Below are 17,283 nucleotides of genomic sequence, written 5' to 3'. Positions count from 1 at the left end.
TAATATCCATTTAAACAGAATAAGAACACTATAAATCAATTTATCATCTAGTTCTTCAGAGGAAAATTTAGAAACACAAGAGATACAAATTCTCCTTGGCACTACAATTAAAAATTTGTCACACACCACTATGTAATAACACAGTTCTCCTTTCGTGGTAGTTGCTTGAGCATTAATAGGGTAAAAACCTCCAATATATTTGTGTCATGACCTTATAGCAGAGAAAAAGAACACAGCTACTACCAGGGAGACCTTTTAAATCAGTACAAGGTCACATAAACTCATGTCTCTGTCATCAACCATTCCATGGGAAAAAACAGCTGTTTATTTATTTTAAACCCCAAATTTATTAAAAGAAATTATGCAGAGTCCAAATTGTCAATTCTAATGAAGAGTTTGGTAAGGAACATAGGTAAAAAGATCCTCTATTAGATGTTAACTTTAAGGTCATGAAGTAATTGTTAAAGAGTTTGAAAATTAATATATAGCACATACATACTAAAGGAACTGTAGAAAAAGAAAACAAAAATAAATTGGAAAAGCATAGCAATCAAACTCACTATATCTCTTATCTGTGTACTTACATACACTATTTTATACATTCAGCTATCTAAAAAAATTAACAGACATTGTTGCAGAAATTTGTCATTTCAGCTGCCAGATCCAGCATCTCACAAAATTCATCCATGAAGAGGGAAGAAAACAAGAGAGCCACAGTTAAAAATAGAAAGCCTTTGAAATAAATGTCTTATCTCCATCCTCAGCAAAAACAGTTGGGGTTTTTTTTGCTGACCACAGGTTGATAAAATTGTAGTGGATAAAATCCCACATTGGTATTGTATCAGAATAATTGATTTTGTCAGAAGTAGATGGATTAAAGCAACTAAGCACCTGGCCCACTTTAGGTACTGAAATTAAAATCTTGAAAGACACCCTAATTGACATTCACCAAAATGTTTAGATTAGCACATGATCATTGTGCTGAGCACCATAGGGAAAAATCAACTTCTTGTAGGGAAGAACACTGAGACCTGACAACCCTATTTACCAGCTGGTCACCCAAGGTGGATGAGTTTTACAATTCCTAGTAAAAAAACCCCAAAACTATTATTAGTAAAAGTCTCAGGCAGACTCCAAGACTGAGAACAAATCCTTCCTCACCTCACAACATTCCCAGGAAATGCCTAAGGTGCTAATTGCACATGGTTAATCCCCCCTTCCTAAAACCTTGAAGAGGGCCAAAGCTGCCACCCTTGGGCTACAGAGGAGCATTAGGAGGGCAGGCCTAGTGCTAAAGACAACAGGAAGCACTAGAATGTTCTTTTTAAACAACAATTTCCATTGTATTACTAATGAGTGTAACGAGCACAAAGCTCGAGCTATTGCACAGTTCCAAGATTATTGTGACTAAACCCAGAAGTCATTGCTGGGTCTTTGTGCAACAGCTTTCTGACAAGGCTCCATGACCTTGGCATATTGTGGGATTCTACCTTTTACTGTTAAGATGCTAAATAAGTACCAAAATTCTTAACACCACAGGATTAACCTCTTGCTTTCAGGTGAAGTGTGCCCTCTAATTACAATTGTAGCCATCCCCCCAGATCTATGGCAGTGCTTCACCTCCTGAAGTGCAGCAGCCTTTCAGGATGGTCCAAGACAGAGATGTGGCTGGATGGCAAAATAAATAAGAGCCACCTGCTCACCATTTTTATTAAAACACATTTTTACAGCAGTGGCATATTGTGGGTGTCACAGACACATTTTATGAAAAATCCTTTTGCAAGGGTTTTTCTCCTGAGCAGCTGAGAGGCCTCAGAAATGAAATGCAAGCAATGGTTATCTGCTGCTGTGGAATGCAACAGGTGCATCTGGGATTGGTCCATGTGAGTTGTTTTTACTTGATGACCAATGACAGCCACCTGTGTCAAGGCTGTGCTCAGTCACAAGATTTTATTATCATTCCATTCTTTCCTTTGCTGGCCTTCTGATGAAATCCTTTCTTCTATTCTTTTAGTATAGTTTTAATATATCATTTTTAAAATATAACATATATCATAAAATAATAAATCAGCCTTCTGAAACCTGGAGTCAAGATTCTCATCTCTTCCCTCATCCTGGGAGCCCTGTGAACACCACCACATGTGGGATTGTACCTTTTACTGTTAAGATGCTAAAGAAGTACCAAAATTCTTAACACCACAGGATTAACCTCTTGCTTTCAGGTGAAGTGTGCCCTCTAATGACAATTGTAGCCATCCTCCCAGATCTATGGCAGTGCTTCACATCCTGAAGTGCAGCAGCCTTTCAGGATGGTCCAGGAGGCAGAGATGATAAATAAGAGCTCCACCTGCTCACCATTTTTATTAAAACAGCATTTTTACAGCAGTGGCATATTGTGGGATTGTACCTTTTACTGTTAAGATGCTAAAGAAGTACCAAAATTTTTAACACCACAGGATTAACCTCTTGCTTTCAGGTGAAGTTCCCTCTAATTTCAATTGTAGCCAGCCCAGATTTTTGACAGTGCTTCACCTCCTGAAGTGCAGCAGCTTTTCAGGATGGTCCACAGCAGAGATGTGGCTGTATGGCAAAATAAATAAGAGCCACCTGCCCACCATTTTTATTAAAACAGCATTTTTACAGCAGTGGCTGAGAACTCTACATCTTGCAGCAGTGCTGCTGTAATGCTCTAGGTCACTACTGCAGAACAGCAGCATTTTTATAAGCTTGATGGAAAGATTAGGTGTCAAATTTAATAAACCCTTTGGCTCTTTTTCTATTATTCTATGCCATGGGTCCTCTCTCTGCTTTGAAGTAGCATATTTTTTCATTTGGTGGTGGCAATAATTCAAATATATAAACCACCACATATCATTTAATATAATTTGCATTGACTGGCAGGTTTAAAGCTAACCTGTACTAATGAATTTTTGCATATGTAATATATGTGATACAGACAGTTCAGGGCAAAAAATCTTATTAGGAAAGGGAAAGCTGCATTTGGATGAAAAAATTTTCATTTCTTCTGTGCTGGAAGACTCTAAAAATTGGGTATGACTGCACATTTAAAGAAAGCAATTCAAATATTCTTACTAATAATCAAAAGTAGTTATTAAGCTGACTAGCCAGAGCCTGTACAGGGTCTCTGGGAGCAGTCACTTCCCTTGGCTTACACAAGCCCTTCAGATTTGATTACAGTCAAGTAGAGATGCACAGGAATCCTGTGTCCTGATGGTGATGCTGGCTCCTATATAATGTTTATTTATCCAAGACTAAAATACTTGACTGGGAATGTACTGTCTCTGACTAAACTAGCAGAGAGAATGATCTGGGAGATGTTTCTGTATGACTTCATGATCAGAGAATAATTAATTATTTGGCAGCTGGAGAGTCACCAGGGCCTGGTGACTCTCATATATATGAAACTATATCAATTTTTTTTTTTAAGATTTGGAAGAAAACATGATAAGGCACTGAAAAACCCTCCAGAAAAATAACACTTCAGCCTAGCAGGGTGTAAGTACTGCCCTGAACCTTTCAACAAAGGACTAAAACACTGCAGTTGGCCTAGGGAAAGGAAAAACATCCCAAGGGTAAGAAAAAAGTGGAAAATGGAAAGACAAGAACACTCTCCAGGCAGAACATTAGAACAGTGGTGAGGGTCTGAAGAGCTGACAGGAAGAAAATCTGGTTGGAAAGCATCTAGAGGGAGGACAAGGCACAAGTGAAAATGCTTCAGCCTCTTAAACATCTCTGCAAGTGTTCGGAAAATGAGGTGGAGTAAGAGCAAAGTTTACAGCACTTGCTAAACAACTGTTGGTTCAAACTGAAAATACCAACTTTCTGTCTTTTGAAACTTCTAGGATAAATATGACTTGCTCAAAGAGGGAGCTATGCTCACCCCTTGGGGTTCCTGTCTTTCTTTTCAGTGACCCCTTTCACTGTCCTCAGGGGTTTTTTTAACAAATCAAAGGAAATTAATCTGTTTCTCATGAAACAAAAGAGACAAAGTATTTCTGTTTCCTGGCAAAACATTGAATAATACATTGAGCTTACAAAAATCTCTGCAGCATAAGAGCTGAGCAAGGTCAGAAGAAACTTGACAGCAGAAGTGCCTCTGACCCTATTACATCTAATGATGCAGTATTTCATGTACAGCATCATTTTTACATTTTTACTCCTGTTACATGCTTCATCCACCCAGCTAAACCTTAATTTAAACTGGCTCATCCAACACCATTGCTTTCAGTTTCCCAGACTTGATTCTAGACAAGATGAAATTTAGCTCCGCTTTAAAAAACAAAAGAATGAAGCTGCTATAATGGAGTGCAGGTGGAGCTCATTTGGGGTAATGAGGTTCTAAATGGATGTTTTGCAAACAAAACACTCATTGTGACCTGACAGCTCACCAATCCACATGCTGTTCCTAAATGGTTTGTTTTGTTCTGTCGGAACTCAAGTGGAAATGAAGATTTCTGCTGGTGCTGGTGCTCGGGGACTCAAGAGGAAGTGAAGATTGCTGGTTGTGGTGCTTTGGCAAGGGACATGCAAATTAAATTAATCAGCTGCGATTTAAACAGGAAGATTCACTTGCTTCCCCTTTTTTTTGTGCTTGAGCTGCTTCCTGCCTACCCCTTTAATCAGAGGAATAAGCAAGAGGGTTTGGGACCTGGAATTTTGGAAATTTTTAGGAACAAAAAGGAAAATTCTGCCATGGTGGCTGCTCACAGGTCATAAACAGGATTCAGGGAGCTAAAGTTCAGAGTTATTTAAATGAATAATTTCTATCCTTCTATTAAGAAATACGTTGTGAGGAGGGGAACACAGATATTGTGACAGCTCCTGGGTGTAGAAATTTAACATCAAACCACCCAGGACACAGAGTGCTCCACACAGGCACTCCAGAGGGGCTGCTTGTCCCAGCAAATCCTGCTGACTACTTTTTGGGCTGGTAAATATATCATGGACTTCTGGCCCCTGGCACTACTTGGCCAAATGAGGCCTTATTTGAGCTATAAATTCTGTATTTTACATCACTGGATGGAGAATAGATTCCAAAACATCTCTAGCCATTTGAATTCCAAGGCATCAGCTGGAGAGACTCACTGGATTTCCCTGAATGAAAAAAAAAGAGGGGGGGAAAGAATGGGAAGATGACAGAAGTGCAGAAACAGCTGCAAGGAAATAATTATCCTGCAAAGCATCCCTAGGCCATGGTCCTAAATTCCAGAGTGATCCAATGGGGTGTGGCTATTCCCCCTGAAAGGAAAAATGGAGATGGAGACCAGAACTACAGGATGCAAATTTTACAGCACAAATAAAAATAAAAACCTACAAAAGTGAGCAGTAACAAGAGCTGGGACTGATTAAGGATGATACATCAGCTGTGTGCACAATGTCTGGTAGCAGCAAGAAGGTAAATGACATTTTGGCATCTATTATGGCTCTAGAAGTGAGATATATCAATTGAAAGGTAGATCCATGTAGAACTAGAGCAAAGCCTCATTTTCTTTTCAGTACATTACATAAAGGAAAATATTAAAAAAATGTTCTTAGACTAGCATTGGAAATAAGGAAATGCCTCATAAGGAATGAGAAACCAGGCTCTGCAAGTACCCACAAAGGAAACTGAGACCTTGGATAAAAATACAGCTTCAAAACTGCCCTAAAAAGGAAAGACAGATGCCAGTGTAAGATAAGGTATTTTATACAATAACAGCTGATTGAAAAACAAAGATATAAGAGCTTAAATGATGGTAGAAGTCAGCAACTTGCAGTAATTTGGATAGAATTAGTAGATAGATGAATGTTGCAGAGCAAAAAAGGTTGTGCATCAACTCCAAGGAGCACTTAGCTACTGACCATAGGCAGGTTGTGCCATAAAGAACTTTATGAAATAAATAATTTTATCATCCCATCTTGCAGATAACCTATCCATGCTAATAAGTTCAAAAAGTGTTTTCTGCAATGGAATTGATTTAGCTTTTAGTGGAAAATACACATGATAAAATCTGGAGTTCAACAGCAAACCCCATCCCTAACAAAAAATTTAGGACCTGCTTTAAGAGATACCCTTACAGTAAAACTTATTGGAGGAGATGGAGAAGAACAGCTGGACTTTGTGCAATAGGATATAAAAGGAGAGTTCACCTGAAATGCCTGTGCACAGATTTATGGCACTGAGATAGTCCCAAAGCAAAGCATTTTCATTATACAGAGACCACTTTTCTCTGCCAGGCAGAGGCCTATGAAAGGACAAATATCCCAAGGGTAAGAAAAAAGTGGAAAATTGAAGGATAAGAATACTCTTCAGGCAGAACTTAAAAACAGTGGTGAGGCTCTGAACAGCTGACTGAAGAGGAGGGGAAAAAGCATCTGTGTACAGGACAGTGTAAAAGTGGTGAAGAAAGAATACTTTTTCTTTTGTTTTAAGGAGAGCCCAGAGGTATTAGAGATTCTGAGAGGCAAACAGGTGGACACCTGCCCTCCCTTTTAAGAAGAATTGATTCCCAAATGGACTACTTTGTTAGCTTTCTCCTCAGGTGTTAAAATTTCTAATCCAAGATCAGCAACTAGCAGAGCAGAGGCTAAGGAAAAAGGATGAGATAAAAGCTTTCTGCTTTTAGTCATAATAAACACTTTGAGGAGAAGCAATGGTCCAGTGCATTCCTCTGGCAGAGCTGGAATACAGCTTTGCAGGGCTGTTTGAGGATTTTGTGGGGACAAAAGAGGGTTCTGGATGAGGGAAGCAGAAGGGAGAACTTTCCCTTTTCTTTACATAACAGCTGCCCCTCTGACTCATAGAATGGTTAAAGTCCATCCAGTACCATGGGCAGGGACACCTTCCACTGGCCCAGGGTGCTCCAAGCCCTGTCCAGCCTGGCCTTGGGCATGTCCAAGGATGGAGCAGCCACAGCTTCTCTGGGCAATCTCTTCCAGCGCTTCACTGTACTAATTTCTTCCTGATATCTCTCCTGATTCTACCCATCTTTGGTTTAAAGCCAGAAGGGCTTCAAAGATCTGTCCCTATCTTCCTAAAAACCTCCTTCAATAAGGTCTCCCCAGAGTCCTCTCTTCTCCATGTGAACAATCCCAGCCTTTCCTCCCAGCTGAGCTGCTCCATCCCTCTGCCCATCCTGGTCCCTTCAGTATCTCCACATCCTCACCAGGCTGGGCCCAGGGCTGGAGCAGCTCTGCAGGTGGGGTCTCACCTGAGCACAGGGCAGAATTCCCTCTTTTCCCTCTAACCACACTGGGGGATCAGCCCAGGAAACACTTTTGGCTTTCTGGATTGGGAGAGTTTGCATTGCTGACTCATGTCAGCAATGCTTTATCCACAGCATCCCCAGGTCCCTTCCCTAGGGCTGTTCCACCTGCTCATCCCCTCGGGGATCACAGGGCAGGACAGAGTTTAATCCACAGCAGCTGGTCCCTGGCACCAGGGAGTTCTGTCTCCCGATTTCATTTTTCATAGGTAAATTGGTACCCTCTGGACTTGTTCTGGAATGTAAATTGTTCTCTTCTGGTTTTTGTAAAGTTTTGATTTATCCCTTCTTCTAGTATGTGAGCTTAAATGCCTAAATGCAGGCACAGTCCACAGAAAAACACTGGCTGGAACACAGGGAAGCCTTTGGAATGGGATGCTGTCCATGAAAGTTTGACTCCTTATTGGGTTTATAGAATAAAAACACCTTTTAATTGGGTGGGGGGAAGATTTGAAGGAAAATGTGGAACACCCAAAGTGGTTTTGGTGTTTTGCAACACCAAAGTCGTTCTGTCTGACAGCTCACCTGTACAAAGGCATTGTGGGGAAATGGAAAGTACAGATTTTAAAATGAAAGCCATGATTAAACATTTTAGGCAATATAACTGTAAAATAAAAAAAGAATATTTGAGTTTGTACCTTGTCAGACAAAGCCAGGTCTCCTGGGAACTTTAACACCTCTATGCAGAATGCAGGAATTGATTTTATTTTCACATATTAAATTTGGTTTTATGTCAATAGTGTTGCACTTCCTACCAGAAACAAATGTGATCAGCAACAAAAAGCACCATCTGCTACAAAAATGAAATGTATGCCATAAGACCATAAAATAACCTTTTAATAAGTGAATCTATTTATGCATCAGTAGATGTCAATGCATGCTAATAGGGTAGGGGAGAAACACAGACTAGGAATTGTCATGATTTGCTCTACTCATTGATCAAAATTGAACCCTCAGTTATTACACTATGCATATAAACTTTCTCTTCACTTTAAAAGTGGAATTATGTTTCTACCTAAATCAATAGAAAATAATGTTTCTTTGCCAAAGCTGTGGTGACCAGCTCCAGATAAACATCCAAGCTTGGAAAAATCTTCCATCTGTGTTCCCATGCAGCATTCAGAAGGAGGGTTAGGTCTGATTAGTGTCAGGCTGGATTAAAGCAAAGGGGATCCCTTGCCATTCTCTGGGCTTGGTTTGAAACAGGCAGTTCCACTTTCAGGCATTTCATTTCTCAAGCAATGACAACTGGAGGATAAGAAGAGGAAGTAGAGAGCAATTGCCCACTTTTGTAGCCTTAATATCCCATCAATTAACTTACTGTAAAAAATTAATGGATCAAATTTTAATGGCTTTGGCCCTTCCTGAGGGGGATGAAGAGGTTGGTGAAGGAAAAAACGTGCTTAGCAACTTCTTCAAGAACAAAAAGTCCAGGAAAGTGTTTGGGATAGCTCAGCAGAAAATGTAATTAAATCCTCACAAGCATAACTTAAGTGAAGACACAAAGCTTGGGACCGAATTTGCTCATATGAATTTTATGCTAACTTTCCTCAGTACTATTAAATCTGAAATAAGGTACTCTGACACCCAAAAGCTGTTGTATGTTGCTGTGCTTTGCAATATACCACTTTTCTGGATTTTTCATGAAAACCTAAAAATTTTATTTAGAAAATATAACATTTTGACATCCTGTGTCTTGTCCTGCTTACTTTCCTGAGTTGAACAGCACAGTTAAACACAATTAAAATGGAAAAAGGAATACAGTTATAATCTTTACTGAAAATCTTTTGTAGGACTTATACTTTTAAAGCTAGAAGGAAAAAACACAATCCTTCCACCAGTAACAGAAAATAATTCGAGAACATGACAAGAAAAATAATTAGATTCTCTGATGACCAAACTATATTTAAAGCTCTTTCTGAATTTTTAAAAAAAAATAGGTAAAGAGTATATGAGGATTCTATGTAGTAGAAAACAATGATTTATTTTACTAGTTGTCTGCAGAGAAATTCAGCTGCAGCTAGAGATCTATTTCTATGCCCAATTAAATTCATTCATGGACTCTAAGACAATGCTATGACTCTTCAACTCAATTACAAACATAAGCTGTAATTTCTAACAGTCCTCTCCATCATATTTGAAAAGTCCTGGCCTGGTTCTGGTCTGGACAGGGTTAATTTTTTGCCAGGAGGGGCAGGGAAAAGACCCTGAGGTTATTCTGTACTGGCCCCCATCATTTCCAGATGTGGGGCAAAGGGGGAGTCTCTGCTGGGGAGTGGGGATTCCTCCTGGTGGAGAAACCAAGGCTGAGGGAGCCATCTGGCACTGTCTGTTCTCAGGGACATTTTCTGGGTGACTCATTTCTTTTACTCTCTTGAATGACTATTGGTGCTGCTAGCATTCCTTTTCTTACCTCATCACTGTTCCCAGCCCACCCTCTCCACTCTCTTGCCTCCAGCTGTCCTCTCCAGGTGGCAGGTGAGTGGTTTGGAGAATCTTGGAGAAGGGATGTCCATTTTCACTTGTGGACATCACCACAGCCGCGTGAATTCTGCAGTTACAGGAGAAAGGGAAACAGCATTAGCTTTTTGTGTCTTTTGCTGCCTCATATTGAGAGACTTTTCATCTTATTTTGATATGAAGCTTCTGATTTCTGGTGGGTTTCTGTGTAGGAGAGGACTGTGGTAAAATACTTACACTTCCTAAATTCCTGCACAAAGAAATTCCAAGTGCAGTCTCGTCAGGGTGCAGGTTTTAGACAACACAAAAATTAATTTGTAGATTTAGAAATGGGAAAATGCTCTTGTTGTGGCTTGAAGTCTACTGTCTTAGCAAAGTTATGGAGGAAGAAAAACATGACTTTATTAATGTACATGCTGCAGGTTGGACAGACAAAATGGAATTCTGATATAACTTTCAGGATTGATTCTTTCTCTGGATACTGATACTATGAGAGAGTCAGAGACAGAACAGAAAAAGCATCTGTGTAAAATTTCAGTAGAAGATCCAGCATCTCTAGAAGTCCAGAATTAGCTGAGATTAACTCAGAAATCTCTAAATTTCCAGTTGCTCTCAGTATGTCAGACAGCTAGCATAAATTACATCTGGATAAAACTGCAGCTACTGCTCTCTTTGTTCTTTTAAGCACATTTTATTTTTGTAGAGCAGCAGAACATGGCAGAGTACTGATGAAGAGGATAAAATAGATACTCAAGGTTATCATTTGTACACAGTGTGGTAAAAGATCTACTCCTGAGGGACAATATTAAGCCCTGCCAGTGATACTGGTAACCTAATTAACCATGAAGGCTATTCAAATGCAGAAATGTCAAATTGCATTTTCCTCCTTGTATACTGATAGGCCTGGGAATGCTGGAAATAAATATCATCTTTAAGGCTGGATTCCAATATCTCATATTTGATCTGCAAGCTGTTAAACTTTATTAGTTTTCTTTGCCCAAAAAGGGATATAAAAGGACACATGTAGCAGTTTTTTTATTTGCTTATATATTGTAAAAGAACAATATACTCCTTTTTTTTTTACTTCCTCCAAGAAGACTTTAAAAGTCACTGACATTAGTAAGCAAATAAAAGAGAGCCATAAAGATTCTTCATAGTTTTCCTGTCTAGAAAATGTAGAGAAGAAAAATACTTAGGATTGAAATTTCTTTGCCAAATAATGTAACTTATGATTTGTTTCTCTTACAGATAAAAGTGGCTGTGAGGAAATGGATATTATGTCTTCTTAAGTTCTTTTAAAGGCTATTATCCTTTCCATTTGTGAGAACTTTGGTTCTCTCTTTTCATTTATTACATTATCCATTAGGTCCTCATTTCTTGCACCTCCTGTGTTTAGGTTTGTTAGAATTCTCAGATTTCTGTGTGGACTAAAAGCCTTTTTTTTTTTTTCATGTGAATGCTTCAAATGAAAACTTTTTGCTTTTCTGTGGCACCTAATTTCCTGAGTTTCTTTTTTTCTGAAGATTTAAGGTAGCTAAGAGGATGGGGAAGGGGCTGGAGGGGGAGACTTCTAGGGAGGGGCTGAGGGCACTTGACCTGTTCAGCCTGGAGAAGAGATTGAGGTCAGACCTCACTGAGTTCTTCAACAATCCAATAATTCAAGAATCAATTCTCTTCAATAATAATAAATTATCCTCATGAGAGGAAGAGGAGGAGGAAACACTGATCTCCTCTCTGCTGGGTTTGGGCTGATATCAAGAAAAGGTTCTTCCCCTAGAAAAGGTTCAAGAAAAGTTTCTTCCCCAGAGGGTGCTGGCACTGCCCAGGCTCCCCAGGGCATGGGCACAGCCCCAAGGCTGCCAGAGCCCCAGGAGGGTTTGGACAAAGCTCCCAGGGATGCACAGGCTGGGATTGTTGGGGTGTCTGGGCAGGGACAGGGGTTCAACTGAATGATGCTTTTGGCCCCCTTCCAGCTCACACTATTCTGTAATTCTGTGATTCCGGTGTTCTATGATACTCCTACAAATTCCTGCTGCTACAGAGCTAACTACTTTTCTTACTACTGTTAAAAAAACAGATCTGCCCCACTTGAAGGGATGAAAAAATGGACATGTCAAAGATGAGGTGGTCAGCAGTAGGTGAAAATATGTGCTCTGGGATTCCCAGCTCCAGCTCTGGGGCACATGCAGGTGCTCTGCTGCTGAGGGCTGAAAGAACAGCCCATGAGAGGGGCCTTCAAGACAAGGCTGGAAGGTCTCATTGTCTGTATAATCACACAACAAACAAGGCTGGAAAGGCCCACAGTGCTCATCTGATCCCAGCTTTCTGCTCCAGCAAGGCCACCCCAGAGCACAGGATTATCCAGATAGTTCTGGAATATCCCCAGTGAGGAACACTCCACCCCCTGCCTGGTCTCTTTCAGTGCTCTCTCCCAGCACTGGAAAGTTCTTCCTCATGTCCAGGGGAAACTTCCTGAGCATAAATGTTATCATTAGAGTGCAAGGGTTCCATATTGCTAGAGTTCCATACCTCCTTGATGTTTCTTGTATGCAGCTCCTCTAGGCACTGACTCATCCTCACAGTAACCAACTGACTCCAGTTCCCCTCAACCAACCAATCCACTCTTTTGTAACACTCTTCTTATTGGCTACAGCTGTGGCCTGTTAAAGTCAGGCCTGCTCCTAATCTTTAGTAATTGGTTCAGCTGCAACTCTTTAGGGGGTAAGATTACATTCTATGTTCTCTCTTTTATAACACGCTTCTTATTGGCTGCAGGTGTGGCCTGTTAACATCAGGCCTGCTCCTAGCCCTTAGTAATTGGCTCAGCTGCAACTCTTCAGGGGATAAGATTACATTCTATGTTCTATCCCCCTACACATCAATTCCTGCCTGTTGCCCTCGTTGTGCCATTGCTGGGCCCCACAGAGCAGAGCCTGGTCCATGCCCTTGACAGTGACACAAAGACCTCAGCTCTCCCTTTTCCTCTCTGTGTGCACCTTGGATCTCTCCTGGGCTCCAGCAGACTTGTCACTGAGTGCATTTTGCAGGGAAGGTGATGCTGAGTGAAGCACCTCAGAGCTGAGTGCTTTGAGGGATGTGTGAATGCCTGCAAATTTATTTCTCAGGTTTCTCAGTGTAATGGGCTATAACTCAGCGCAGGTATGGTATCAAAGCCTGCTTCTCTTGGAGAAAGTGAGAATAAAATCCAGGGTACTAATGGAACATAAAATGCTTGTTTATATCCCTGACAGAGCTGCCTGTGCTGCTCTCCATGTCTGAAGTACATGCAGATATACATTACCCACCTGACCTGCTCTAGCTGGGGCAGCCATTTGCTGCTCCATGAGGAAATAAGGAGCTTTTAGTCAGGTATTAGTAAGCGCTCAGTTCTTTGCTTAGCTACTTATGCAAGACAGGAAACAGGAACAACAAATTCTTACAGCCTCAGCACATTCCCTGGACTAGTCTTTGCATGTTTTTATGGACTGACTACATGGCAGGTGGCTGATAAGAACAATAAAAACAGTAATACTGTTCTGAGCTGAAATTTGGATTGAAAATTCTTCATTTAATTTGGAATTAAAATTTTGTCTTTTTTTTTTCTTTCTCAGAGGAGAAAAACATGATATTTCATAACAGTTTATATTTTCAAACTTTTACAGGCCTCTTTGCAGTTAAGAAAAGTTATGCATGAAATTTGCAATATAACTTTATGTAATTCCATAAAGAAGTCCAGAGTGGCTTGTCTTTCTTTTGTAGCTTTTTTATGGCATGAGAATTGAGCAAAGGAGACACCTTATTTTGGAAATAACCACGGAACATACTTATTTTTTTCTCACAGCATGACTAAATCTGCTGATAATGCTCTCCAAATTTACACATTATCCAAAAAATAATGAAGTCCGTGCAGTTTTTCTCAGTGGCATCTCTTAATGAGACTGCTTTAAAACAGGCAGAAGTGCCATCTGCTGCTACTCACAAGAATCCCCCTCTCTCTCACCCCTGGGTAAAAGGGACTCATGATGAAGCACCAGCATCTGTGTTTGTAGCAAAACAGTAAATTTGGTTTTCAGTTACTAAACCAGTTAAGTGTAGCCCACTGGTTGGGTTTGCCTTTGTTAGAAATTCAGCCACACACACAGGATTCTCCTGTGCTTCTATTAGCATCCAATTTGCTGACAAGAGTTTACAATGCACATAACATAAATGGCAAACTCTACCATGTTACCAACCAGGCTCTCCTGCAGAGAAGTTGTTTTTATATAACATGTTTAGATGATAAAGAGAATTAACCCAACAAAGGTCCTTTGTAGCCTTCTGTGAAGGCATCCAGGAACAAAAGGGAATGAATGGGAAGTACAGAAGAAAAGAAAAATGCACAGTACACACAGCAGATTTGTACCACAGTACTTCCACCATCTCCAAAGGAAGAGGAATATAACTTTATATTTTCTCTTGAGTAACTTGCTGATTTTTGTAAAGACTTTACTTAACCATTTTCCTAAATTTACCATGATAAACTCAAAACACATCTCGAGGAAGGAAAATCACTTATCAGACAAAACTAGGGGAAAATCCAACTAGCCAGCTAAAATAATTTCAGTGAGACACCCATGGAATCAATCTTGCAGTGAGAGAATGACAACATGGAGTACCTAAGCCCAGCTGCTCAGCTCCTTCCTCTATTGCTGCTGCTTCTGTTTTATTCATGGGAACTCCTACACCTGCTGCCATCTCATCTGTTATCTCACTGGAGTTTCTTCTCAGAGCACAGCCACAAAATCCCAGCCTTTACTGGCACAGAAAGTGTTTGCCTACACACTCTACAGTAATCACCCAGTTAGGAGAGCTCCTGTCTTCTGGTGCCTTTTCATTTTCAAGAGACAGACTGTTCAGAGTTGTTGGATGAACTCACAGAGAAGTGTTGTATTGCCTTTTCCTTAGTTAGAATTTCCCTACTGAATAAAAAGCTTTCCAGTACCAGGAATAGTGAAAAATTATGTCAGTTTTATTTAGCCTTGGTCAGACAATAGCATTGATTTAAGAGTTTGGTGTAAGGAAAGTGGTTCACATGTAAGAAGTTGTTTTTCTCTAGCAAATTAATTGATTTGTAACTGAAAAGCAGAATATATGTTTTCTTGAACACATGAAAATTTCATATATCAACTACATACCACAAGAGAAAGCAAAACAGCTGATAAAGAACTAGATTGAGTTAGATGGGTTAAAGACACAGCAGTATTAATGTAGGCCTAAGTTCAGAAGGGATTTTGGGAAGGCACACACCTTGATGAAGATGAAGATGCCACCTGCACCTGTGAACTCTGCTAAGTGAACCCTATGGTCCTTGGTCACTCACATGCAAATCAAAACTAAAGAATGCAGAGGAATGTAGCAATATTGGGAGCCAGGAAAGGGTAACACAACAAAAATTATCTTGGAATATGTTGAGTTAATACACCTAAGGAAGAATTATTTCAAAACTTTGGAGATTCACTGGTGATGTGGGAGATATGAGAGAAAAGTAGAACTCATAAAAGGCCACAAATGAAACTTGCATCAGTAAGGCAGAATGCCAGGTGAAAGAAAAATTGTGAGTAGGGTATCTGTGCCGCATTTGTTAAAGTCATATCACGATATCTACATGCAGAAATAACACCAGGTAGCACCATGGTAGCACAACCCACCTGCAACATCAGATTTGACTTAATGGCTGTAGGAGGGTGCCAGAAATAACAAGATAAACCACAGAAATAAAGGGAAGTTGATCGAGCTCTGCCAGACCAAGAACTCTGAGCTCTCTTCATTCAGGTGAATAACATTTTGGAAAGATGTTCTCATTCATTTTTGTGAAGTTAAAAAGGTCTTTAATAAAATCTCTACTTTTTCTTTATGTCTCTGTTTTCCAGTTTTTAGTCATCTGCATGAGCTGGACTGACCTTGGCTGGATATCTGGTGCCCACCAAGATGCTTTATCATTCCCCCTTTCTCAGTGTGACAGTGGAGAGAAACAATGATTAAAGGCTGGTGGGCGAGGTAAGGACAAAAATATCCCTCACACATCACCAGCCTGGACAAGATAGACAGCTCTGGAGAAGTCATTTATTACCAAATAACAAGGGAGTAGGATAATGAGAAATAACAAACTTAAACCAAACTTTTTCCTATCTTTCTTTCTTCCTGAGCTCAGCTTCACTCACAGCTTGTATAGCTCCTAAAGCTGAGCAGAACAGGGACAGGAAAAGGGGTTGGACAGGAATAGTGGCCTGTGCATCCCATGGTTTTTCTGCTGCTCCTTCCTCAGCAGGTGCTTCCCCTGCTCCAGTACCCATGGGAGACCACCCTTCATTAATTTCTCCAGACTGAGTTCTTCCCATGGGCTGCAGCTCTTCACAAACTGCTCCAGCATGGGGGCCTTCCACAGGGTTAATCCTGCAGGAGAAGCTGCTCCAGCCTTGCTCACAATCCTGCCAGTAGACTTGTTCCTCTTCATCCTCCTCTCCAGATGACAGCTGTGGAGGTTCTGCCAAGGGTAGGTGGGGATCAACAACTTCTTCCACTCAGGCATGGCTGTAGCTTGATCCCAGAGCTGCCTGGAACTGTGTTGAGCTTGAGGGAGCTTCTGGCATTTTCTCCCAGAAGCCACCCCTAAGAGCCCCTCTGCATCAAGGCCTTGCCACAAACACCCAGCCCACCTCTGAGGAACTCAGGGGGTGTGAATACAACAGGCTGTGGCCAGAATACCCAAAACTCTCTCCTCTGAGCCCGAACACTGATGGTTATGGTCAAGAGCAAATTAAAAATAACAAGGTTTCCTTATGGTGATGATCAGCCAAATTACGATCTATGCAGAGCTTGATCAAGAGACTTTGGATGAAAGAAGGAGTCAGCTTGAAAAGGCATAAAATTAAGGATGGGAAAGATATGATGCAGGGATTGAGAAGAAGACAGACAGCAGAAAGCCTGGGTTTGACACACCAGGAGTCACCTTTCTAAAACCCTTCCATGTCACTGACATATTTTCTGCAAAATACCTTTGCCAGGATTTTTCACCTGAGAAGCCTCAGAAAAGAAATGCAATCAATAATTATCTGATGCTTGGAATGTGGTTTGGAGGTTGCTCACCAACAGGTGCATCTTAGATTGGTTCCATGTGGTTGTTTTTACTTGGTGACCAGTCATGGTCCAGCTGTGTCAGGACTGTGCTCAGTCACAGGTGTTTTTTATTATCATTCCTTTCTGGATTTCTGATGTCTCCTTTCTTTAGTATAGTTTTAGTATAGCATTTTTAATATAATATCATAAAATAATAAATCAGCCTTCTGAAACATGGAGTCAAGATTCTCATTTCTCACCTCGTCCTGGGGACCCTCAAACCCCACCACACTCCCAGTTCAGTGTTTATGCCTCACAAAGCAGACTGGGAAGGGCACAGGGCCCCAGCCTGGCTGGGCACCCCTGGCTCTCCAGGGTGTTGGTGTCTCCACGGGTGTGAGGAGCAGCAGGAGGACACTGAATCTTGGAATCTCTGCTGGGCAGAGTGACTCTGAGATATGTA

The 17,283-nt window shown here is 40.8% G+C and overlaps 1 protein-coding gene across 3 annotated transcripts in view; it reads left to right on the top strand.

Annotated features, from left to right (window-relative positions):
- LOC139594183 (sericin-2-like) overlaps positions 1-17,053 on the top strand; it is a 35,454-nt gene extending 18,401 nt beyond the window's left edge. For 2 of the 3 annotated variants that reach the window (XR_011680528.1, XM_071435935.1), the window contains one exon: positions 15,635-17,053. Coding sequence is in view for 2 of the 3 variants with exons in the window: in XM_071435935.1 (XP_071292036.1) it covers positions 15,635-15,742 (108 nt within the window). In the remaining variant the exon portion in view is untranslated. The remainder of the gene's footprint in view (positions 1-15,634) is intronic. The other variant, XM_071435936.1, reaches the window with a different exon arrangement.
- The last annotated feature ends 230 nt before the right edge of the window (positions 17,054-17,283 follow it).

This window comes from Agelaius tricolor, unplaced genomic scaffold (genome assembly GCF_023055355.1).
Source record: "Agelaius tricolor isolate 1412-34295 unplaced genomic scaffold, bAgeTri1.0.p SCAF_11, whole genome shotgun sequence".
NCBI classification, from domain to species: domain Eukaryota; kingdom Metazoa; phylum Chordata; class Aves; order Passeriformes; family Icteridae; genus Agelaius; species Agelaius tricolor.
Note: the sequence above shows the minus strand (reverse complement) of the source record. Positions and strands in the feature narration are given on the sequence as shown.